At 37.2% G+C, this 13,791-nt stretch overlaps 1 protein-coding gene across 2 annotated transcripts in view; it reads left to right on the plus strand.

Annotated features, from left to right (window-relative positions):
* LOC101287263 (teneurin-3) overlaps nucleotides 1-13,791 on the plus strand; it is a 188,336-nt gene that overhangs the window by 58,365 nt on the left and 116,180 nt on the right. For both annotated transcript variants that reach the window (XM_049704146.1, XM_033407828.2), the window contains exons 4-7: nucleotides 6,809-7,023; nucleotides 12,336-12,546; nucleotides 12,975-13,076; nucleotides 13,277-13,471. In XM_049704146.1, the coding sequence (XP_049560103.1) occupies nucleotides 6,809-7,023; nucleotides 12,336-12,546; nucleotides 12,975-13,076; nucleotides 13,277-13,471 (723 nt within the window). The remainder of the gene's footprint in view (nucleotides 1-6,808; nucleotides 7,024-12,335; nucleotides 12,547-12,974; nucleotides 13,077-13,276; nucleotides 13,472-13,791) is intronic.

The following is a 13,791-nucleotide window of genomic DNA, read 5'->3' on the forward strand; positions in this document are numbered from 1 at the left end:
ACAAAGCCCCTTCACAAAACTCTAGTCTCCTGACATTCACATAGAGGCTTTTTAGCAGGAATGTCGTACTGATATTAGCTGGCAGTTCTGTGGATTTAAGCGGAGGAAAATCTGTGATGTCCTTATATCTCTATATCACTGATTATAATGACAGGGTCAGGTCAGCATCTACCCTTTAGAAAAGACACATTCTGAGACTTTAATTCAAAATAAATCCATTCTAAATAGTGTAATAATTTGAAGCAAAAGTGCCCTTACAAATTAGATTCACATTTCATAGGAAAGGCTAGCATAGATCAGTGATCTTCAAACTACTTTGTTCCTGTGCCTCTAAAACAAAGTATGTGTACAAATTTATATTGAATTTTAGCGCAGATGCAGAGAACAAATGCACGGACACCAAGGGGGGAAGTGGCGGGGGTGGTGGTGATGGGAAGAACTGGGAGACTGGGATTGACATGTATACACTAATATGTAGAAAATGGATGACTAATAAGAACCTGCTCTATGCAACCATAATACTCTTACGTGTTTTTAAAAATCCATTTTATTCTGTACTGACTTTTGTTTACAATTATTAGTTGTACATATTTGGATGAAATCAACCTGATTATGATATAAATATGTTGAGCATTTTGATAATTATTAAATGTAAAAAGTGAAAATGTATTAAAAATACCTCTGAATGAGATGAATGGGGACTTTTTCAAATAGTTTATGTATTCACTGATGAATATTACTTATTACAAGAGCAAAGCAAGGTTCAGTATCAATTCTGTTCCTGTTATCCTTTGTTATAGGTCTAAACATAAGAAATCTTGTTACAAGATAAGCAGAAGGGAATGGAAGAATTTTTTTGGAAGGATGCCGTTCAATGATTTGAAATCCTTATTAGACCACATTGTGATCTGTTTCCAAAAAGTATATTTAGTGGTCTACAAGCTGTCAACTTCATCACATTTCTTCTGTAGTTTTATTGAAAGCAAAGAATTAGCAACTATCTGCTTTCAAAAAGATTCGTTATGCAGTTTTCGAATCAATACGATTTCTCAATTTCTGTGGAGAATACCAGAGAAGGCTTCATCAAGGCTTAGCAAAATACATACTGCCAATTACACCTCTTACTCTTTTACTTCGTGGCACTTTATCTGATACATGCAGAATGGACTGGAAAATGGAACCATTGTTCATTTTCATTTACCTTAGGTGTAATCTCTCTTGAATGCTTTTATCATATTATATACTTTCAGTATCTCTATTTAGTTAGCTCACTAATTTATGAGGAATACCCACTATATAATTTACTGGCAGAGCTAGTTCCCATTAAAATCAAACATTTTCTGTCAGAAAAAAAGTATGACTTGTTTTTTCAGTTCAAATAAATTAATATGCGTTTTGTCACAACTGTCTCAGCTCCGAATTCCTATGCTAGGCAGGCAGTAGAGAGATGAACAAAGACCAAATCCTTGCCAGGAGTTTGACCATTGGATTAAGTAAGGCATCATTGCCTTTAACATTTCTTACTTTATTGATGTTCTCTTTGCAATCATGAAACTCTTCTGCAAATGAAAAGCATTCACGGACAATGTTTGGGTGGGTGATGGGGGCATGAAACAATAAGGTTCTCCCTCCCTTTTGATATATCGGATATTAAAACGTGCCAACAGTCTTAAATACTCCATTTCTCAACTTCACTGCACTTTGCCTTTGATAGAAATACGTGTAAGACAGGAAAAACACTAAAGCCCTACCGTGGGTTTATGGTGTCTTGATTAAAGGAGGTTTATCAACAAAAAATACTTTCAGTTTTGCCTGTTTGACACACTGGAAACTTTATGTTCTAAGACAATGTATGAAAGGAAGATTCTGGATGTGTGAGAGGTGTGCCTGTCTGTTGTAAAGAAGTCTACCTATGGAAGTTGTTGAGGTTCTAGAAGTTAATTCCCATAAAATATTCTACCCCTCTTTCCTCATTGGGAAGTCCTCAGGTTCCCTAGGGGCATGACTACTCTTGTTTGAAGACTCCTGGACTAAATGACCTCCAAGGGCCTTGAACTCTGAGATTCTGTGAAGCTTTTTCATTACAGGTACACAAGAAGACTATGATCGTAGCTACTGCTGCCCCATTCAAGCACATCCACTCAGTCTTGGTTATTTTGTCTTACAAATGAAAGAACCTTTTCTCTGAAAGAGAGCCACCTGTTAAATTAGCTGTGGGACTAATTGGATAAGTAGATACACTTATTGACCCATCAGTGGGTACACATATCTTTCAGTGAGAAAGATTTTAACACCTCAAAATAGAATATGGAGAAGCAACAAAGCAAAACCTGAAAGCCTAGAAGTCAGAACTTGATTACTATTTCCAAAGCTAACGCTCTTGGGCAAAGATGGTGTTTCGGAAAAACAGCTCCAGGATTAGTACCACTTAATGCTTACCAGCTCTCAAAGCATGTGTGCACTGTTAAAACTACTAAGCCACTTATACCAGCAGGAGATAGGGTGAAGACCAGAGAGCAGATTCAGTCACATAAGCTTCAGAAAATAACAATAAACTTGTTAATAATGGTAAAGTATAATAATAGCCTTAGAAATGTGTGAACATAATGAGTCCAAATATGAATGATCTCATGTTTACTAACATGTTAGTGGGAAAAAAGACTACTACTCCATTGGATATGTTTTAAATAGCACCATGTGGAAGTCAACCAAAAGACAAAAACTTATTGGGAATCTATAGTAAATTATAACACAAAGAATATTTTGTTATAGTATCCATGGCACACAAAACTGCCCATTACTTCCTAATAAATTATGTCCTAAAATTGAAAGCTAAGCAGATTCTCTGGTATCTTTCAGTGAGCTAACATACCTGATTTTATATGAAATAGACAAACTTAAAACCCAGTAATTTGAAATAAATATTTTTTAATAAAAAGCAAAGATTATATGGATGACTCTATAGTTCTGGAATTGTGCAGACCCCGATTTGCATCTTGACTCAGCCGTCACTTTAGGCATGTAATTTACTTCTTTGGGCCTTAATTTCCTCATCTCAAAATAATATCGACCTCACAGAGTTCTTTTGAAATTTAAAACAGGTAGTACAGGTGAAACTACCTGGCATGTTGTAGGTTCTCACTAAAGGTTAATTCCATTTCTCTTTTCCCCCCTCCTTAATCTTCTTGGTAAAATCTAATTTATGAGAAATTTAGGTTCTTGTGCAAAAGCTTCCAAAATGAAAAGTAGAACTTGATCTCAGGTATTTTAAAATTCCTGTGAATAACGAAAGATATTTGCGTAGATAGCAAGCAAAAGTAATCTCTCTATATTTTTTATCTTTTTATTTATATATTCTAATTTTGCTAAAATGAATATTTATTAATATCATAAGATACATATTTTAAATTTCAATGAATGATGCATGATTTATAGTCTGTGAGTTGATACCTGAAAAATTACAGTGATTACTATAACCCAATTCTGAACTTTTATTTTCAAGAACATTTTATATTAGTAAATTAGTTCAACAAAGATAGACCTGGTAGGTAAAGGACTGTTAACTGCCATGATTATAGACATCAGGAAAAAAGAAAGGAAATGAAACTGTAAATAATGACTTTTTCTTAAGCTTTCTTTTACAGCCCCCTCCTGCCTCCTACCTAGGTTATTGCAACTGTATCCTAACTCATCTCTCCACTCTGGGCTTCCCACACTACTGCACCTTAATGTCCTTGAGACAGTGATCTCGTGTCACCTTTTGCCCGATCAGAACCTTTAATGGGTCTCTGTTTAGGTGTAGCTGTCCTTTGCACCTGATGGTCATATGTCATTGTAGGATGCAGTAGTCCAGATAGAAAAGAATCCCAACACTTACTGATAACACACTCTCCCTCAAACTTCACACTTATCCATAAATGTGATTTGTTGTGAATTACTCTAGACACTAATGGCCATAACCTGGATATCTACCATAAACATCTGTTCCTTACTAATCTTTTTTTTTTTTTTTTTTTCTGGCTGTGTTGTCTTCGTTGCTGCACGTGGGCTTTCTCTAGTTGCGGGGAGCGGGGGCTACTCTTCGTTGCGGTGTGCAGGCTTCTCATTGCGGTGGCTTCTCTTGTTGCGGAGCACGGGCTCTAGGCACGCAGGCTTCAGTAGTTACAGCACATGGGCTCAGTAGTTGTGGCCTATGGGCTTAGTTGCTCCACAGCATGTGGGATCTTCCCGGACCAGGGCTCGAACCAGTGTACCCTGCATTGACAGGCGGATTCTTAACCACTGTGCCACCAGGGAAGCCCTCTTACTAATCTTGAATTGTTTCTCCTGATCTCACACACACACACACACACACACACACACACACACACACACACACACACTAAAACATATTAACAGATAAGTGCCTTTGTAGCATTGAAGTATAATTAACCCATGTTAAATCTATTTCAAGTACCTATTTTTAAAACATGCCATAAATTATATGCATAGTAACACAATGCCTATATATATTTACGTATATACATATATACCTACCTTCAAGAAAAGGGGTGGAATAACGCTCTTTGACAGAGTTGAAAATACAAAAAAGCTAGTGGGAAGCAGCCGCATAGCACAGGGAGATCAGCTCGGTGCTTTGTGACCACCTAGAGGGGTGGGATAGGGAGGGTGGAAGGGAGGGAGACGCAAGAGGGAAGAGATATGGGAACATATGTATATGTATAACTGGTTCACTTTGTTATAAAGCAGAAACTAACACACCATTGTAAAAAATTGTACTCCAATAAAGATGTAAAAAAAAAAAATAACACACACAAAAAACATTTTTTTAAAAAAGGAACATGAATTATAAAGACCAAATTCTTTAACCTGGTATTCAGGGGCCTCCACCATCTGATATCGTTTTTCCTTTTCCAATCTTATCTTTCATTACTTCCGTGACAAACCCATTAATGTCTTCCATTCATTTAATACCTACTGAGAGCCAAGTGCTTTATATAGAATACCTCATGTAATCCTTATAGCAGTCCTGTGATTGCATTATTACTAGCCCCATTTTACAGGTGAGGTTTAGAATCAGAGGTTCAGTATATACCTTCAGGTCACACCGCTAGTTATTGACAGAGCTGGGACTCAAACCCACGTTTATCTGACTCCTGCCTTTCTTAACTTCTTTTCTAGCCAGATGGATGTCTCTGCTCACCATCACCCTAACACATGTTCAGTTCCATTGCCATGTTTTTAGTTGTGATATTCACCCCAACTCAGAAACCTTAGCCTACTTGTCCTACAAAGTTTAGCTCAGAGCTTACCCCTTCTGTTAAATCTTTCCACCTCCAGCCTTCAGTGATATCACTTTGCTCTGACCTTTAACCATGTGTTGCTTTAGATGGTCATTTAATTTATTAGTTTTTAGGTGTTGTCTTCCCAACCAGGTAACTAGTTGCTTGATGGCAGAAGCCATCAAAGCCAGACTAATCTCTAAGATTCTATTCTCTAATTTATATTTCTTCTTGAGACCTACAATTCTGTGTCCCTAGTTAACACTCAAAAATGGACTCAATGTTAAATTAATAATTCTTCATAGAAGACTCTCCTCTGTCATTAAAATAAAATAGTTCACAACTCTCCAACTTGAAGTCATCTAAATTTTGGATTCACAACTTATCCGGTGTTGTATAATAGATATTTTATAACATTATGTAATATCTGAATTAATATTCAGATCAGTGTTCTTAAAAAGACAAATTCAATACTGTCAACGTTGTGACTTTCAAAAAGATTGACTTGATAGAGGATAATCTGCCCACTTCCATTCTCTTCCTTTGCGTTCATGGACCCTTTCCATGGAATAGGAGACAGTGTGGTTTTGTGTCCATTTAAGGCAAGTTGTAAAACCTTCTCTATCACTAACCCCCTCAGAATGAGGAAGAACCTTAATGAAGAGGGAAGGAGGCGGAGTCGTACCAAAAAAGAGGACTCTTGGATTTGTTTCCTAAAACTGGGAAGGAGATGGTCTCTAAGAGGGGTCAGAGATTCAGGGAGTGGAGACTCTGTTCTCAACACATTGAAAGGCATTGAGAGGGCTAACACGTGCGCGGAAGGCTGAAGGTGACGTTGACGTAAAGATCAGAAGGAAGAGAAGTTGTGGCAGCCTACGTTAAACACTTCGTGAGAATTTAAACTTACCCTTCCTCCTTCCCTTCCCCTCATAACGTGCCCCCTGCCCCCTCTCAACTGCCCTTCAGGCATCTGAATCTTCATTCATTCTACTATATAGTTTGGAGGGAACTACATGAATCTGTGCCATTGACTGCTTTTGTTGTTTGCTTAAGGATTGATTTGGAAATCTCCATAATCCATTCTGCAATTTCCAATCCATTAATTTACACTTTGCAGGGTTATGGTATGTTTAGAATGACTGGTAAATACCAGACTTGGATTAATCTCTCCCAAGAAATAACAACACATATAATTTGTAAGATAATTATGTTTCAAGCGATCAAGAAAGACTGTAGGTATGAAAACAGTTGTAGTAATAGGCATACCTTGGGAGGAAGTAAAGGGATGTTGACTTAAATATCTTAAAGGATGTGCTCAGTCAGAGTTGGTTGAACAATATCTAACAAAGAAAAACCTTTTAAAGGAAAAATTAGAAATAAATAAGAGCATTTCATTTATCAGAAGAAAATGAAATTTTTGAGCATTTAAATAAAAAGAATTTTTTGAAAGTCAGAAAGCTGTTCTGTTTTTTGGCTTTGTTTCTTCTTAATTTTTTGTTCTTTTTCAATGGATCTCTTACATTCAGGAAAATTGGGTGGATTTACACAAGAAAATAACACCATAGATTCCGGAGAACTTGATATTGGCCGAAGAGCAATTCAAGAGGTTCCTCCCGGGATCTTCTGGAGATCACAGCTCTTTATTGATCAGCCACAGTTTCTTAAATTCAATATCTCTCTTCAGAAAGATGCGCTGATTGGAGTATATGGCCGAAAAGGCTTACCACCTTCCCATACTCAGGTAGGCTCTGTTACCAATAAAATGAAAACTGCTAGTTTACATTTTTAAAGTCATTCTGTTTCTTAAGTTCAGCTGTTTAACTGTTTGACCACTTTTGTGTTGATCTTTTACAGTGAAAAGAATTTTGAATATAGGTGACACTTACCTTGAGATTTTTGAATTAGTAGGAAGAACAGCATTTTCTTCCTGACTTGCTTTAATCATTATTGATTGATTAAAATGTACAGAATTTGTGAGTAACCTGATGAATATTGAATATCATCTGAGTACGTAGTAAAACACCATAGATTTTCCAAGTGTTTTAGAAAGATTCTATGATCATTTCCAAAGATCATACTCCTTTCATGTAATAGATGTATGACATTTGCATCTCAAACATGTATTCATTCTGTTGAAAATATATTATATACCTTTTACTTTATGTCAGATTTACTCTTTGTAAAGAAATTATGGGAACATAAACAGAAATATCATGATATAAACTTTATCAACTCAAGCCATGATTCCTAGTCTACATATGATGAACACTGAAATACAGAGATAAAAGAGCTTTCATAGGTCACCAAGGATGATCACAAAACAATTCAAATGCCCCTATATCGTAGATTCAAAGAACTTTAAAGTCAATTTGCTTTCATGAAAACCACCTCACAACTGTCACAGATCGATAATCCCACAGATTTTTCATAGTCTAATATTGGCTCATGGTGTATAAATTGGAAATTGTGGTTTAAAGAGGTCCCATTATGTCTAAGAGAAATTACTTAAATTACCTACCACAAAATTGGAGCCCAGACTTTTCCCCAAAACAGGAATTCCAAAAAATGTAATAGATGGTTAATTAAAATTGACAATTAGATGAGCTTAAAGTTATGCTTGAAAATCAGTTTATTTACTCATAGAATTTCATGCCGATTTTAATTGGATGTATCAAATGAGGACCAGAGGATTTTCATGTATGCTTTATATTATGTAATTTTGTGAGAAATGCTTTTTCTATAACCTCGGAATATAAATTATAAAGAAAAATTGATCCCTATAATAATAAAAATAATATCTTTAAAAAAAGAGTAAGAAAATTTGAACGTGCTCTCTCTAATGTCATGGATCAGGGAAAGTTTCACATACATACATAAATTATACAGCTGTAAATTTTTTGAATGTCATGCTTTGGTGTATTCATTTTTCTGATTTAACGTTTTTCATATCTACATTGTTAAAGTAATTCCTTTAATGTTTACATGTCAAATTCCTCTTATTGTGTACTGGGGTCCAATTTTAAATTTTAGATTACAATTGCATTTGACTCTAGTTAATGCTATAGGTGACACTGACTAAGATGTAATAACCGGATTTTCTTAAGTGGAAGTGGCCCTCTCTGACTTCAGTTATAGCAGATAGATTGCATTTAGTAGAGCAGTAGTCCAGTGAAATAGGAAAAAACATTTTTTTTCCACTGGAATCACATACATGATTAAGTTATTTTTGTATAACTCAAGAAACATACCTCTAAACTAAGTACAATAGCGAGCTTGTAACCTAAAAATTCCAAAAATTAATTTCAGAAAACATTCTCTAATGCATTGGGCACTTTAAAGGTTTATTTAAAGATTTAGGGTTGACTTATTGGAGGTTATATATACCATATAAGACTGGGGAATAAAAGGTGTAGTTTCAGGTTTTCTTATAATTCTTCTGGTATTTAAACACAATATACGTGATATCCACTCTTCTTTTCTCCCACAATATATGTGTTTAAGTAGGTTATGCATTTTCTTAAGCTCCACAGTTATTAGAGTTCCTTCCTGCAGTTTATTCAGAATCAGCAGAGCAGACAGCTATTTCTGAGTTCAGTGTTTAAACATGAAATATGCTGTAAAACAGCCCAAATTGAACATTTCTCTGTTTCTGGGGAACGTTAAATAAATCAACCTGAAATAATTAAAACTGGCCAACCATACAGAATAATCACTTGAGTTTTGAAAGTCTTTGTGACCCTTTGTAAACCCTTTGTAGAACTGTCCATATGATTGTTACCAAGGAATCGACTGACTTCCTTCTCCCTGATGCTCAATTCATTCTCCTGGACAGTTGGAAGCCTAAAGAAGCAAGTTAACGCTTTACAGTTAATAGTGTACTGTATCCTTTAAGTGCATCTGCATCAAGGCTATTTTAGAAGAGGAGTCGGAAACCTGGGTTCTTGAGCACACACCCCTGCCACTTTCTGACCTTGTGACCTTGCACAAGTCTAACTTCCTTGTGCCTCAGTGTCTATCTGTAAAATGAAGGAGTTGCATCAGGTAATCTTTAAAATCACTCCCTCCTCTATGTCAATGATTTACAGCAAGAATCTACCACCACCAAAGAGTTGATTTAAGAGCACAGTTAGGTATTCATAGATTCTGCGTTCTCATCATTTTGATAACTGAAATGAGTTAAGAATGTGGAAAATCTGTTCAGAAACGAACCACCAAGATACCTTTATCAGGTATAAGCTTTGTCTCATGATTGCTCCTCCAAAGTGGTGAGACTGAATTTTGTCCTAAAAATAGCATAAGATTCTAAGACTTGCTGCGCAGAAAAATCCAGAGGAATCTTATGAATAGGTATTACAGAGCAAAACTCTCGGATTTGCCCACAAGTGATTACTTTACACCCGGAGAACAAAGGTTATTAAATTTCTGCCCCACATAGTTTGTTTCCTTTTCGTGGAGATAGCTTCAGTGTTAGATAGGGGACGTGTCTTTAGGTATCTGGGTGCCCTCCTGAAGTTGTGTGTGAAATGCCCCCCGAAGGGCCTCGAAGTGGGTAGATACTCAACAACCGTCAGCTGCTCCCCGCCCAGCCGCACTTTATGGTTCACACTGTGATGACAAACAATGATCCCTATGATAGAGGTGACAATTAATAGGGTTTGTTAGGAGAAAAAAGTGTTTATGTGCAACGGGACCATAAAAAGAAACTTTTTCTTGTCTTTTTGCCATGCTAATGCAAGTATTTAAATCTGATGAGAAAATGAATGGCTTATTTGAGGCAGAGGCACCTTTCAAATGTGCTGAATTAATTTCCTCTGATAATTTCGGAACAGAATCCCAGTGAAATTTTGCAGTTCAGATATCCATACCAGTCATTATTTTCATCCTCATAAGCTGTAAATGAAAAAGTGTTTGAATGCTAATTACGTTGTGGCTTTTTTTTATATTTCTCACAGCTAAATGATGTTATAATGCAGTTTGACTACACCAAACAATAACAAAAAAAAAGCTTTTATATTTAAATTTAAAGTTTAGTATGTCGGAAGCTGAATTAGATATTCTAAATTCTGTCCAATAGTAACAGTAAGAGGTCTGTGTACAGTGGCAACGTATTTAACTGTGATTCTTAGAATCCCACAACTGATTTTTTTTCAATTTGATTGTATTAAGGGATTCAGTATAAATAACCTTTCCTTAGGAAAGATGTGTGATGAAATTCCATTTAAGCAGTCTATCAGAAAGTAGAATATTGATGATTCACATGTGTAGTGCTTTAGCATTAATGATTTGTATTTATAGTGCTGTAGTGTACTTTTCACCATAAATACATACCTCAGGAATAAAATGAAACTGGGTAAGAGTCTATAGACACTATTTAAGAAACTATTGTCTAACAAGTTTATTAAAACTGTGTTGGAAAGTCTTTGCAGTGTCTTCCAAATTCACTGAATTATCTCTGGCTACAAAATTTTACCCCACTATTACCAGTCACATTCCATTATTTTTCCTATTTATTTATTTAGTTATTTGCTTGTTTATTTATTTATGGCTGCGTTGGGTTTTTGTTGCTGTGCACGGGCTTTTCTCTAGTTGCGGCAAGCGGAGGCTACTCTTCGTTGCGGTGCGTGGGCTTCTCATTGCGGTGGCTTCTCTTGTGGAGCATGGACTCTAGGCGCACAGGCTCAGTAGTTGTGGTTCGCGGGCTCAGTAGTTGTGGCTCACGGGCTCTAGAGTGCAGGCTCAGTAGTTGTGGCGCACGGGCTTAGTTGCTTCGCGGCATCTGGGATCTTCCTGGACCAGGGATCAAACCCGTGTCCCCTGCATTGGCAGAGAGATTCTTAACCACTGTGCCACCAGGGAAGTCCCCATATTTTTTTAAATTATCTTCAAATTCTCCGGTTACATTCTTCCAACTACCCAATGTTCATGATTAATCTTGCTAAAACAAAAATTAAGTTTAATGATGATTGACTTCATGATCATAATTGGGCCGGCCATCCCTTCAAAATTCCTCCATTGTTTAATTTTTTAGACTTTTGATCAAAGATGTAAAGGCATCTTGTTATATGTTTTTGATCTAACTGTAACTAAGTAAAAATCCATGGCTTTCTCCATGATGCTCGGAATGGTTACATCAGGGTCACAGAGAGGGGTGGAGTTGGGGTAACGGGAACAGCCCAAGCTTTGGAGCAAAGCGCACTGGAGTTCACATACCACCTGCGCCAATGACCAGATATCTGACCCTGCTCGAGCTTCTCAAGCTTCAGTTTCCTTCATCTTTGAAGTGTAAACATTAATGCCTTCCTAGAAGTGTTGCTAGGAGGATTAAAAATAATCCTGGCACAAAGTAATTATTCAGTAGCAGTGGTTACTACTTGAGTATTAAATAGGAGAAGATCTTAAGAGATCATCTAATGGTCTAACTAAAATAGAGCTGCTGGGTTTGGAATAGTATAGGTTTATGGTTGTATCCCCAAACTGCCTAAACTCACAAACTTAAAAAAAAATTTTTCATAATTTTATTGAAGTATAGTTGATTGACAATGTTGTGTTAATTTCCACTGTACATCAAAGTTATACATATATATTCTTTTTCATATTCTTTTACATTATGGTTTATTACAGGATACTGAATATAGCTATACAGCAGGACCTTGTTGTTTATCCATCCTATATATAATAGTTTACATCTGCTCATCCCAAACTCCCAATCTATCCCTGCCCCAACCCCCCTCCGCCTCTAGGCAACCACAAGTCTGTTCTGTAAACTCACAAACTTTTTATCAGTCAGAAGAATTAAATAAGTTTGGAAACCGTATTGCGCATCAAGGGAAGAAATGGTCTGTGATGTTTAAATACAACAATGGTATTTGGTGTGCAGTGGGTAATCTCCATCACCCCTGTAAGTGCGATGCCTAGAAGACCTGTCAATCAGGAACTTTTTTCTACCATTGTGTTTATTAGCGCAAAGGAGAAAAGTTTGGAAAGGAAAGAGAGGAGCGGCCACAACCGTACTCTTTCCGACTACTCAACAGTTCTCCTTTTCCTCATTCTCAGTACGACTTTGTGGAACTGCTGGATGGCAGCAGGCTGATTGCACGAGAGCAACGGAACCTGCTTGAGTCCGAAAGAGCCGGGCGACAGGCGAGGTCCATCAGTCTCCACGAGGCCGGCTTTATCCAGTACTTGGATTCTGGAATCTGGCATCTGGCTTTTTATAATGATGGGAAAAGTGCAGAGCAGGTGTCGTTCAATACCATTGTGATAGGTAAGAACTGTCTTCAAAGCATCACTTCCGGGCTTCCGGCCTCAACACTGTGTTGCATAGAAATGCAACTGTCTTCACCAATTTGAGTGATCCCTAGGATGTTAGAGCCTGAGGTAAAAGTGAGAAATATTTTTTAAATTGTTTATGACTGTGTGACAAACCGTGAAGCACTGGAAGACAGTAGTACTTGGAAGTAGCTTGGAGGAGGACAGTGCATCGCGAAAACGCTTTAAAACGTCTGCATTTGAAATGTCAGTGTTTTGCTTTACTATTCGAATAATCTGGTATGAATGAATACTTTTGGGGGGTTATGGAGCAAGCCACCCATGCTTCCTTCAAGATGTAGCTAAAATGATCGAAGTGACACAGTTTACCCTGCACGACATGCAGGCTGCACAGCAAGGACTGCTTCTTTCTCTTTTCTTCAGAGTCTGTGGTGGAATGCCCCCGGAATTGCCATGGAAATGGAGAGTGTGTTTCTGGAACTTGCCATTGTTTTCCAGGATTTCTAGGTCCGGATTGTTCAAGAGGTATGCGAGTTAGACTCTTTTCTTAAGCCAATATAAATAAGCTGTAGAAACATGAGCAATTCAGAAAGCTCTCAAGACAGGAAAGAAAAGAGGGGAGAAATGGCAGATTGCTTGTTCCAACGATGTGCCTGTTCTTGGAGAATCTCGATGGGAAACGTGGCTGTTAATTCCTAATTCCTCTGTCGTGTTTTATTTCACAGCAGCCTGTCCAGTGCTGTGTAGTGGCAACGGCCAGTACTCCAAGGGCCGCTGCCTCTGTTTCAGTGGCTGGAAGGGCACCGAGTGTGATGTACCAAATACGCAGTGTATCGACCCGCAGTGCGGGGGTCGTGGGATTTGCATCGTGGGCTCTTGTGTTTGCAACTCTGGATACAAAGGAGAGAACTGTGAAGAAGGTAAACATGTCAAACCTTGCAGAGGTTTGTCGTTATAGCTTCATAAAGAAACAGCTTGTATGTCTAACCTTAGTTTGGCAGATGAATCTTTTTATGTGCCTCCTTCTGAAAGTAATTTTGATTTTGCATTGCTTCATGAACATTTTATCTAATAAAAAGAAGAAAATACCGAGGAGTCCTTTAGCTCTCTCTCAATTGTGTGAATAATTTTTTTTTTTTACTCTGAGAAAGTACACAAACATTTTTGTCTTAGAACCAAAGGTGAACTGTTGAATTCTTTTTTTTTTGCAGTTTTTCACCTTGATGCCAGCTTCTAAATC

Source organism: Orcinus orca, chromosome 21 (genome assembly GCF_937001465.1).
Source record: "Orcinus orca chromosome 21, mOrcOrc1.1, whole genome shotgun sequence".
Classification (NCBI taxonomy): domain Eukaryota; kingdom Metazoa; phylum Chordata; class Mammalia; order Artiodactyla; family Delphinidae; genus Orcinus; species Orcinus orca.